This window comes from Jaculus jaculus, chromosome 3 (genome assembly GCF_020740685.1).
Source record: "Jaculus jaculus isolate mJacJac1 chromosome 3, mJacJac1.mat.Y.cur, whole genome shotgun sequence".
In the NCBI taxonomy this organism is placed as follows: domain Eukaryota; kingdom Metazoa; phylum Chordata; class Mammalia; order Rodentia; family Dipodidae; genus Jaculus; species Jaculus jaculus.
The window spans coordinates 372,222-384,764 of record NC_059104.1 but is presented as its reverse complement, the minus strand read 5'-3'; the positions used below and the strand labels follow the sequence as shown (position 1 = coordinate 384,764).

Below are 12,543 nucleotides of genomic sequence, written 5' to 3'. Positions count from 1 at the left end.
TTCACCCACAGGTTAGTGTGAAGATTGTACCCACATAGAAGGTCACTCAACAGTTACCAGATGCTAGTTTGCTGTGTCCTCTAATTCTACACTTGGGATCAGAAAACTGAAAGATGAAATGCTGCTATTGTCCTGATACTTTAGAACTCCTCCAACATAAATAGGTACAGGATCTGAACTCAAGGCAAAGGGGGAAGGCCAGGGGACTGGCCCTGCTTTGACCATACAATGTGTACTTAAGGATTGTGGGCTGGGTAGAGGGTGCTAATTCAGATTCTTTCTGCTCCAAGACCTAATACAGGACTTGACAGTCATGTTGGCCAAGTTGCTTAATCCATGAGCTTTTTAACTTACTGGTTGGTGAACCAGTGAGGAACACCAGTGCCACCTGCTACAGACTTTTCCTACACTGGCTTTTCTCATGACCACCACACCAGTCTGTGACTGCTTCTCCCAGCAGCACCCATCTGACGTAGTCTTATACACTTGTGTTCCCTGGCCTAGCCTTGTACCCATGGACTCTCTGTCTTCCCACTTAAGACAGTGACATGGTCCACTGTGTTTCTCAAGGAAGCCTGGTCTGTCTTAGCCTATGGGTATCTCTGAAATTCTGAAGTGACACCTCCCCAGGTAAACTCCAGGCCTCTCATCATCCTCTCCCCACCAGCGAGGATCCCAGGGTACTGCCTGGCTCAGCTATCATTTATACTTTCTTCCTAGCCCATGACCAGAACAGGATCTTGGCCAATTTGTGAGTGAACAAAGGTGGTTCTTATGGAATTTAAATGTCTTATAGATAAGTCTAGTTGTTATCCTGGAAGAAAATTGTCTGGAAGCTACTACCTACTACAACTTTTGTCCTGTAGGAGGCTATACAGCAAGGCTAGGGTGGCTCCTTCCCTTTACATGGCTTGTCCCTTTAAGTCAGAAAACAAGCCTGTCCCCAGCTGAAGCCAAACCATGACAAAGAGACCAGTAATCACTGAAATCTGGGTGGAACTGATGAGTCAAAAGTTAGTAAGACCCTGACAGAAGTTTCATCCTATAGGTATCCTCACATAGGGGATTGGGAAAAGGAATAGTTGGTTTTGAGCTGTTGCTATGCCTGCCTCTGGGAGTGTGGCAGGTGATCTGTTACACATGATGATTCTCAAGCAACTCTGGTGCACTCTGTTAATACAATGAACTAGGACCCATGTCTTTAGTAAATAAATTAGATGTGTATAGCACAAAAATGCAGAGCCTCACAATATAACAGGGCAAAAGCCAGGTAGCCACTTGGGCAGGGATGATGCCAGAAAAGTCTGTCCTGACTCCTCATCTCTTATAATAGTGTGAGAACTACCTGCAGGGGTCTTAGACAAGGACAGACATTGCTGGATTTGACTCTCAATTCTTACTAAACTATCCCTGTATGGATGTATGGATGTATGTATTTTACCACAAATTCATGCATGCCTGCTTTGGAGAGCTAAAGGCTGGAGTAAAACCTTGCTGTTTTCTGCCTTGCCCTGGTTGATGAATCTTCCATTTCTGCCTACCTATACAGCAATGCTTTTCCAGATGCACAAAGACTACTCTTCCATATCATAGTTAACTTGCTCCCAGATCTCCTCCTGCTCCAATATTCACCTAGCCTCTACTAGAGGAAACTCCACAAGGTTGGTTCTGCAGATGTCTCTTTACCTGAGTCCTAACTCCACAGCACTGTTCAACCACCCTGCTTTGCATGCCGACCTTCAGGGCCACATGACTCTGACAGCACCAGCTCCACACTGGGTGCTCTGTCTAGGCTGTGCAAGCTGCCAGCACTGGGTAGCCCCACTCTCCTTGTCACCACAAGAGCTGTGTGCCCGCCAAAGTTGCACCTATAGCCTATTTTTAAAAATATTCGTATTATTTTTGGGATAGGGTAGCACCAGCTGACCTAGAACAAACTACATAGACCAGGCTGGCCTTGAACTTATGGTAATCTTCCTACTTATGCCTGCTAAGTACTAGGATTATAGGTGTGCACCTGTAGCCCATCTGTACTTGTGGCTTTCTCTCTCACTATGTGGCTGGCTTTGAAGATGGGAACTGGGGCCTTCCTGCCTGGCCCCGCCCCCCGCCCGAGAACCTAGTTCAAGAATATGCAGGAGGCACTGAGACTGGGAAGACTGTTTCTCTGCATGGCCACCAGATTTGCCCTCCCTTACTAACTTGCTCTTGTTTTGAGAGGTTCCGGGAGTACTCAGAGCTGAATCATTTCCCCTTTTGCTCAAACCCTCACATTTCCGGAGAAGTAAGCCTCACCCTGTTTGGGGAAGTGGCAATGAGCAGCCAGAAAAACAAAACAAAAACAAACAAATAACAACAACAAAAATACCCAAAGCCAAACAACCTCAACATGAGTCCTAGTGATCTTGGCAGCATTGGCCTGCCCCTTCTAACTTGAGTCAGTGGGTTCAGGAAGTGACACATTATGCACAGTCTTTCTCACTCCAGGAGAGAGGAAAATTTCCAGGGATCTAAATGCATCCAGATTCTAGATTGGGTTCCTTGGGCCTAGATAGCTCCCCAAGACACCTCCATGTGGCTCTGATGGAGACTTCAAGGACTTGGTGTTAGAGCTTAGTGTTCATCTCACTGAAACACTAACCTCAAAATAAAACACCTCATCAAACTGAGGATTGTTGGTTTTCTTCTTCACTTTTGTCTTCTTGGCTTCAGACCTGCAGACAAGAGAGGAAAGGTTAGGATAGGAAAAAGACTGTTGGCTCCAGATCTGTTTTAAATTGAGCTGTCAAATATGCAAGATCTTACTGCCTTTATTTGTCTCATAAGTTATTGTTTGTCTTCACCTCCAGATGGTATGTAAAACAGAAACCTTTCCTGAGCCCAAAATACCCAGTGTGAAGATCACAAAGGCTTCTGGGAAACAAAGTAGTTTTACAGTAACAAAGGAAACAAAAAAGAGTCTAAATAACACTTTCCACCCCAAGTACATGGTCCTCATTCCTCTGAAGGGGTGTCAACTGCCTGGATGAAGAGACAGACCTGGTGACTCCCCATCCCAAAATGGCAGGAAAGGGTGATGGGGTAGATGACTTGCCTGAAGGGTCCAGCCAGTGTCACTGTGGCATAGGGGTCACACTGCCCATTCACAATGGGGAGGCCTTGGCACTCAAGAATGCTGAGAAACAGAAGACAGTAGTTAGGGGCAGGGACATGTGAACCACAGGAAGCAAGGAGTTCTGAGGCTGACAGGAATGAAAAGTAGCAATTGGGTGGCATTATAGTGGGAAAGTGAAGGGCAAATGGCATTGCTTCTCAGAACTCCTCTGCTGGTGCTGAGCCGGTGGCTACCACAACCATGGCCTTTCACTTCACTTCGGATAGTCAATCATCCAAGGGCCAGTATTCACCTGCCAGCAGCCTGAGTATACCTCCATACTTCATGTATCTCCTCAGTAAGAGTCCTCTGCTGGGATCACACTCATTCCCTGATTTCTGCCTATAGGTAGGAGACTCATGGTGGACCCAAAGCTGTCCTTACATTCTGAGGCCAAGTGTCACCACCTTCCCCCCCCACCCTGCTTTGTAAGTCCCACATTTCTACCACTATTCTTTCTGCTGACTGTTTCTTTTCTAGGTGTTTGGTCCTCCACTGACATGGGCTTTGAGTAGAAGCTAGATGCTGTGAAGTGTGTCAAGTGTCTAGAATGTTTTGCAGCTAACCAGCAAAGCTACGGGCTCAACTTGACTGCAGCTAAGGTTATTCTGATTTGAAAATCTTTTTGGAGAGGCTATCCTTTTCTCTAGGGACAGTTTGGCCCCAATACAAAGCTATGTTTCTTTTGCCATCTGCTTCATGTACTCTGGGTGATATAAGGCTCTCTTGGACTAAAGGGGATACAAGTGGCTTCCAGCCTCACATGAGCTCTTCATAGTATGGGTGCCCTGAGGAAACCCTTAGGCATAGGCTCTGGCTATTCTGCTGGGTCATGACCCTGCTTCCTGGTGTGAAAGAAGCAGAGTCAGAGGATCTATGTGTAAGGTGTATCCCCTTTATAGGGGCTTAGAGCTGTGCTCCAAGCTTCCCTGTGTCCCTGTATGTGTAGCGCTTGTAAAAGTCTAGTTCCTGCAACTCGAAGGGGACTTGAATCTGGGTATTAAACACCAGTGCAACTGCACAGATCCTTTTTCCTGCCCTTGGAAGGCTGAAAACAACTCTGGGAGGCACTATGTGAGCCACATCCCTCTTGAAGGTTTGGGTCCACTGTGTATGCCTGGGTCTCTTGTTTTAACAGACTATTCTGAAGGTCTTGCCTCCTCTTCCTTGGCAGCTATGGGTCTGTGAGGACTAGGCCATCCTGCTGGGACTACTGTTGGGCAAAGCTATACCTTGTAAGCTGCTGGGCACTTCTGCTAGCTTCATCCAGTATTCTCCAACCCTGTCTCCTCTGCTTTCTAGGGCATATCTGCTATTCTTCCACACTGCTCACTTGGAATGTTACTTTCCCCTTTCATTAACTCATCCATCAACACATTCATTGAACATTTATCTTCTGTGTTATGCTCCTTACAAAAGCAGCCCATGCAACTCAGGTATGCTTGGTTAGCACAGTAGGAAAACACATAATAAGCCTGGTATGGTGGTGCATACCTTTAATCCCAGCACTTGGGAGGCAGAGGTAAGAAGATCACTATAAGTTCGAAGCCAGCCTGAGACTACAGAGTGAGTGTCCCATCAGCCTGGGCTAGAGTGAGACCCTATCTCTAAAAAAGCAAGCAAACAAACAACAACAACAACAAAACTTGCAGAGTTACCCATCTATCCACCTCTCCAAATAGTTACATGTGATAAGCACAGGAAAGAGAGCCAGATGCAACAGAGAAATGTGGGTGGTGGCTGACCACTTAGAGCAGCTGGGGCCTCTAGAGGAGTAAGGAGTTGAGCCAATAAGCCCCCAAGAGAAGACTTAGGACCAGGCACTGGTTCAAGAGCACTAAGGAAACTCAGTGGGTCTTTCAGTCAGGTAATTGGAGTGTTTAATGAGATTTAGCTGTTGGTGAGGTAACTGAGCCATTAGGCTCACTGTGTAGGCACAGCCATGTTATGGTTACCCTGGGACAGAGTGGCTTTCATAGCTAGTGGCATGGTTGGTACTATTCAGATTGCCCCCCATGGCAGCCCCTAGTGTATCTTCAGAATGATGCAACTCCCCCTCCAACTTCTGCAGAAACCAGTGGAGAAGGCTTCTGCTCTCCAGTTCAACATAAGATTGGCCCCACTGAGGCTACAGTCCCCACCTCAGACCAGAAAGAGATCAGGACCCTGATGTCTGCACAAAGGATGCACCAACTAGGATAAAGGCCACACTGCTTTTCATGCCCCTATTGGTGTGGGGCAATGCATTGTACCTCAATTGTACAAGTTGCCCACCCTAGGGGTTGCTCACTGGGGCTCCTTGAGACCCAGAAAACCAGGGATATTTTCATATTGTGTACCTCTCAGACCAACCCCACAGAAACAAAGGCTCACAAGCACAGGGCATGGTCTGCATGAATAAGATAGAGTGTAAAATATATACTGTATAAAGAAAGGAAACGCTGTGTTTTCAGGTGTTTATTTTCTTTCTTTCATGCTTTTAATTTCTTTTTTTTTTAATTGAAAGAGAGGAAGGAGGGAGGGAGAGGAGGTAAAGAGAATGGGTGCACCAGGACCTCTAGCCACTGCAAATGAATGCCAAATGCATGTACCACCTTATGCATCTGACTTACATGGGTACTGGGAACTTAAACCTGAGTCCTCAGGTTTTGCAGGTAAGCATCTTAACCACCAAGCAGTCTCTCTAGCCCAAGTGTTGCTTTTCAATTCAGCCCTCAAAGCAACACTATGCTGCATTTGTGCTGAGGTACTGGAGACATCTTCACCCCGACCTATAGGAAGGTGGCACTCCACACATCAGTGAGTACTGCCAGTTCACCAGGAAAATGCCATGTATAGAGAGGCCCTTGGAGGTACTGCTCACTGATTCCTGCTTTTCCTCTAAACCCTGCTCCCAACAAAGGCTCTCTTGAGAGCTTGGCCCTGGATCCCAGTGCTATTGTAGGGAGGGGCACCCGGGGCTAGACAGATCAACATAGGATGGTTGGGCATGTCCAGCAGCCACCACAGGACCAGCCCTCCTTGCTTTCCTTGTTTTGACCACTCTTCCTTTCCCTATCATGGACACAGAAAAGTCCTATGTGAGGGCCTACTTGAACTCCCTACAGCATCCAAAGCACAGCAACTATGATTAGGGTTAAGGAGGACAAGAGCTCAGTGACCAGCTAGCTTGTTTACCATCTCACCTTTGGATGTACTGCCTCATTAATCATAGCCAAATAAACCTCTACTCTTTATTAATAACTGATCTTCAGGTATTTTATTATAGAAACAGCAAACAGAGTATAATGGCCCTATTACCAGATCTCCCTTCTGCTTGTTCATTAGCATGGCAGACCCTACCAGTTTTCCTTTTACCTGGGCAGCAAACCTCTCACCCTCTAGCCTGGGTTCCCTATGGAGGGAGAGACAGCCACTGAGACTAGAAAGCCAGAAGGATAGGAGCAATTCATGAGCTACTCTTGAGGATGGGAAGCCAAGAGCCTGACCAGCACATATGGGTATAGCCTGGAGGGCAGGCCTCAGCTGGATAAGCACACCTATAGCCAGGGCATCTGTACACTCATATATACCAATATACTCCACTGTTTTAGCCAGGCAATTCTGACCTCCTCACCCTATTTCCAGTACTGAGATGTGGCACCTACATAACTCTTGGGGTATGCATCAGACCTGGTGGGGACCCGAGGGATGAAAAATGGCAACCTCTGGGGGAAGCCAGCCTGGGCAACTTACCGTGCAGCGAGCTTGTGGCAGACAACACCAGTGTCTGTAATGACCTCACTCAGCCTCAGTTCAAGGTGGACTTTGCCCTGCAAGGAACAAGGACAGTGTCACAAGGCCTGTGGGAAAGCTGACCTAGCCCTGTAAGCAGTTGGCACTTATGCCATGAGGCTCTAAGCCTGGGCCTCAGATACCAATAGAGCATGATCAGCCCAGTGGTCTGGTATCACTTTAGAGGTGTTAGAAAATGACACTTGCCCCCTCTCCCACAAGTGCTTTGTGTACATATACTCAACATACTGCAGTTAGGCACAGCAGGGAAGACCCTCTTGGGAGAGTCTTCTTCCACCCTGTGTTCACAATCTCATGGGGAAGCCAGGGAACCAGAGCACTATTCAACATGAAGAAAGCTAAGGTCTATGGATGTTTCTAGAAAAGGATAGCTAGAGTACATACATTAAACCTGAATGTCCTGCTGTTTGTCAAACATGTCACATGAATCTGGAACATGAAAATGCAGAGGGTAGGAAATCAGGAAGGAAGGGCCCTACTTTGTGGCAGGTTCCACATGAGATGTGGAATTGTCTATGCACTGGGTGCGCGTAAATGTTAAACTAAGAGATATGTAATTGGAAAAAGAGTAGCTGAACTGGACAGTTTCTAAGGCTCCCTTTGACTAAAACTCTAGAACCTTGGGCTGCAGGGACTTCAAACACAGCCCTGCTTAGGAGAGTCTAGGACCAGAACAGTGTGATGGATAAAGCAGGTATAGGTCTGGATGCTGGTCATGGCATGTTTATGCTGTATGCCCATACCTGAGCCACAGGCTTGTGCAACCCCTGGTGAGGAAGACCCCGTAGTTGTTCCCAGGACCAGTAGCCCCAGGCCTATGCTTAACCATGCAAAACCCCAGGACTCAGTGGAAGATCTGCCTCATTGTATATACTTGGGGGTAAGTCACACAGAGCCTGACCTTGAAAAGAAGAAATGGAGACCCTCAACCCTAGAGAAGACTATTTGGTACTTTGATTAGGACAAACATCTCCTCCCACTGGTGAATACTGAGACTCTCCTGGCTTCCCTACCCCTTGGCCTCCCCTTTCTGATAGTTCCTTTAGGCAATTAGGGTGATCCCTGAAAGTAAAAAGGCAGGATGGTCTGCACTTGCTGGAAATCAAAGGATGATCTGACATTTTATTCTTGCCTAGTTCCCTAGACCTTTTATCCACAAAGAACCTAGGCCCTTTCTGGAAGGAAGGTATCTCCTAGGATATAAATCTAATCCTAACATTGTGGTTGGTCAAGCTTAGACTTCAGAACTTGGCTAGCCTCTTCCTGAGACAGACCCTAGCCCTAACCAATCAACTATCCCTCTGGCTCATCTGAGCCAGAAGGTAGGACCCACCACTGTAAGGTCATAAATACATTTGTGGGGGATGGGTAGGACAAAGTCTCTGAGCTGCCTGACCACTTGGAAACCTCCAGTTACTGGTGAGTTTCCCCTAGGCTTAGCCCAGACACTGCCTGGCCAAGCCAAGCACATTCCCTCTAGTGCAATACCTTTTCTGCTGCTGCTGAGGGACCCAGTAAGTGCAGGGACACAGTGGAGATACAAAATGCTGGGAAATCTTGTCTTTCTGGACTCTACCCATGACCATTCAGGGACCTTCTGGGATGGGTCCATCCCTCATCCTCTCTTAGGCTCAAGTGGGGCCAGAGATTGACTCTCCTGACAGGATAGGTGCAATGTACAGGAAGGAAACCAGTGCTAAGATGTGGGTGTTGGCTACTATCAGCCTTGCTGGGTCCTTTTCTGGGAGGTTCCTGACCTCTGGCAGCCCATGTGTCAGAAGAATGGATGGACAGCCTCATGTAGACCTCTTAGTGCTTCCATTGTCACCTGACACACATTTTGATTACCTACCCCCATGGCATTCTAAACATGTCACTTGGGATGATTCCATGAGCACAAACCAACAGGATCTCTCTGTTGTCCTTGTACTACAGGTAGGTGGACCTTCATAGCTGTTTTAAGGCTCTGGTGCCCAAGTTATAAGGTTCAGGCTCTCTATGACCTGACCTGGACCCCATCAGCTGCCAAACATAGCTATCTCCGAGGTAAAGCCTCAGGGACTGAACTGGAGGGGCAGGAAGGTGGGTGATGTGGGGAAGAAAATCTTCAAATAAAAACCAAAAGGACAAAAACTTTCTCAGACTTTGTTTACCAAAGATTAATATTGTGGGAAGCACTGTCTATGGCTCCTTTTGACCCTGGGACTGGGTACTTCCCATAGCTCAAGCAGAGAAGTGGCCATCCCAAGTTCTTGGAGCCTCACCCCTTATGGGTCATGATTGAGAGATACATAGGGCTGCTCAGACAGACAGAACTGTCTACTTCTAGCCTCTGAAAGGCAGAGAACACACTGGGGTGAGGTGGATGACCCTACCGCCCACAGCGGATGGCAGCTGCCTTCCTGTTTCCTGTTTTTCCCACGCAGCCCAGAAATGCCCTGAGATTTAGTACAAATCCTCCTCACCAGGGTAGTTCCCACCTCAGTTGCCCTGGTGAGCAGTGGCTTCCATTTTTGGAGGTCTGGAAAAGGTCAACAGGAGGCAAAACAGAGCCAACTACATACTGACCTCTCTGTCCCAGTAAACTGCTCTAGGCAAGTCTGTGTCTAGAAGTCACTCCTGTTTGGTCACACACAACACTTAGTAAGGTCTCCTGCAGGGTGTGGTTAGGGTGTAGATCAGGAGGTATCTCTTGTAGGGCTGGTAACACAACAACCCAGCCCAATACATGTCTGGTTCACACCCTGTGTTTCTGTCCTCAGGGTCAAGCTCTCTATTTTCATGTCCTAGACCTGGGCCCAGTTAGCTTCTGCATTAGGGGACAGGCACCTCCTCTTGCACTGCTACTTGGGTGAGGCAGAGCTCTTCTGGTCAGGACCTCCTACCAGGGAACCTCACAATGTCCTGTTTACTTGGCCCTATCCCTGTTAGCTATTTGCTCAGCAAGACTTGCTAAGGGGCAGCAAGGTGGTCTTGAATTTATTTTGGTCTATGAGAAAATGCCCTTTGATGGTACAGAAGGAAGTGCTAGTGGAAGCTGTTCTTTCCAGATTTACTTAAGGTGAAAAATGATTATAAGAATATCTGAGGAACGAGGCAGTCATGGGAAGGAACAAGCTGCAGAGTTCCACTGGTGTGAGATCTTGAACAGCCAACTAGAGTATCTAGGCCACATAATTCCTCAGAGATCAAGGGACAACACCCTTGGCACCAACTCATTTGATACATTAAGAGAGAAGCACTCTCAGACTCCATGGAACAAACTGAAAATCAGTAATAAAAAGAAATACCCCAAATACTTAAGAGTTTAAACAATACTCTGCTAAATACTACATGGAGGAATTTAAAAATATTTTGTAGTAAATGAAAATGAAAGTAGTTGAACAGATTCAGTGAAACTTGGAGGGAGGGCTGGAAAGATAGCTCAGTGGCAAAGTCGTTTGCCTGCAAAGCCTAACAACATTAGTTCGATTCCTCAGTATCTGAGTAAAGCCAGATTCACAAAGCAACACATGCATATGGAGTTTGTTTGCATCAGCTAGAGACCCTGGGGTGCCCATTCTCTTTCTCTCTTTGTCATGGTGGTGCATGACTTCAATCCCAGCACTCAGGAGGCTGAGGTAGGAGGTGTGGTGGTTTGATTTAGGTGTCCCCCATAAACTTAGGTGTTCTGAATGTCAGGTCCCCAGCTGTGGTGGTTTGATTCAGGTGTCCCCCATAAAACTTAGGTATTCTGAATGCTAGTCTCCCTAGCTAATGGCAATTGGAAATTAAAGCCTCCAGGAGGCAGTGTGTTGTTGGGGCGGGCTTATGGGTGTTACAGCCAGTTTCCCCTTGCCAGTGTTTGGCACACTCTCCTGTTTCTGTTGTCCACCTTATGTTGGTCAGGGGATAATGTCCACCCTCTGCTCATGCCATCGTTTTCCCTGCCATTGGAGTTTCCCCCACGAGCCTATAAGCCAAAATAAATCACTTTTTTTCCACAAGCTGCTCTTGGGTGGGTGATTTCTACTAGCACTGTGAATCTGACTGCAACATCAACTGAAGGCAATTTGGGAACTAAAGCCTTCTGGAGGCAGTGTATTGTTTGGGATAGGCTTTTGAGTATTATGCCAGCCTCCTCTTGCCAGTGCTTGTCACAATCTTCTGCTGATTTTATCTATCTGTTGTTGCCCAGGAGGTGATGTCTACCCTCTGCTCATGTCATCATTTCCCCCTGCCATCATGGAGCTTCCCCTCGATTCTGTAAGCCAAAATAAACCCTTTTTCCCACGAGCTGCTCTTGGTTGGGTATTTTCTGCCAGCAATGTGAAACTGATTGTAACAAGAGGACTGTTGTGACTTTGAAGCCAGTCTGAGTCTACATAGTGAAGTTCAGGTCAGCCTGGGCTAGAGCTGAGATCCTACTTAAAAAAAAAAAAAAGAAAGAAAAACCTCAGGAGAAATTCAGAACACCCACTGCATGCTGTGGAAAGGAGGGAAGATCCAATCAGTAACCTCAATCAGTAACCTCAAAAAAAAAAAAAAATTAAATTTCCTGAAAGCAACAATGATAAAACCTGCTCAGAAGTCAATGAAACTGAAAACAGGAAGTTATGAGGCAGTTAGGTTGACTGGGGCCCTGAATGTCCTTTAAGTTTGCCCTTACAATCTCTATTTTGCTAGAGATCACAGGATGATCTGACTTCCTATCTGTTGTCTAAAGGAGTTCCCTACATCTGTTTTTCAACAAACAGCCTGAGACCCTCCTGGGAGGAAGACCCCCTTTCCTAGAATTTGAATCTAATCCTAACATTGTGGTTGGTCAGGTTCAGCCTCCAGAACTTGGCATCATGACTGGCCTCTTTCTGAGGCAGTGTCTAGCCCAATCAGCTGACTCTCAGGCTTACCTGAGCCTGAAGGTGAACCCTACCACCATAAGGGTATAAATGGATGTATTTTGGGGGACAAGCTCTCTCTTGGCTGGCTCCTGAACTCTGGAGTTCTGGTAAACTTGGGCCAGCTGGGCCAAGACAAGGGGAGAGCCCCTCCACCTTACTCCAACATGGACTCTCTAACCCCCTCCTGCCCTCCACATAGCAAGGTCTCTCTGTACTTTTGTCTTTTTCCTTCTCTTAATCTAATAAAGTCTCTCTAAACCTTACCTTCTTGTCTATGGATTTTAATTCTTTAAATATGTAAGACAAGAATCCAGGGAACCCTAAATTTGTTGGTGTACTGGCAATATTGGTATTGGCAAGGAACCCCAAAATTCTTGTTTCAGAGGAAATCAAACCCCAAATCAGGTTAGTGAAGTGACAGACCTGTCTGTACTCAGGTCACCTGGACCAAAAGAGAAAAACACAGCTTCCTAAGATCATGATGAAGGTGTGCCTCACCTGAACCTGTCCAGCCTGTGGTGTGCAGCTGCTCTGTGCCACAAGAAGGTCACAGTCCTGAACAGCACCAAAAGCACTAATGCGAACTGAGTCCTTTAGGAAAGGATGACAGCCAACACCAGTCACCAGGGGAATTCACAGGGTTCTGGGAAGGTGTGTGGAAGCTTGGCTCTACTTGGTTTCACTGTAAACTTAAAACTCTCAAAAACTAAAGTA

General features: G+C 46.8%; 1 protein-coding gene across 3 annotated transcripts in view; it reads right to left on the bottom strand.

Annotated features, from left to right (window-relative positions):
- Nucleotides 1–12,543, bottom strand: part of Rasa3 (RAS p21 protein activator 3) — a 148,455-nt gene that overhangs the window by 33,616 nt on the left and 102,296 nt on the right. For all 3 annotated transcript variants that reach the window (XM_004663428.2, XM_045145795.1, XM_045145794.1), the window contains 3 exons: nucleotides 6,890–6,966; nucleotides 3,095–3,175; nucleotides 2,642–2,714 (listed from right to left, as the gene is read on the bottom strand). In XM_004663428.2, the coding sequence (XP_004663485.1) occupies nucleotides 2,642–2,714; nucleotides 3,095–3,175; nucleotides 6,890–6,966 (231 nt within the window). The remainder of the gene's footprint in view (nucleotides 1–2,641; nucleotides 2,715–3,094; nucleotides 3,176–6,889; nucleotides 6,967–12,543) is intronic.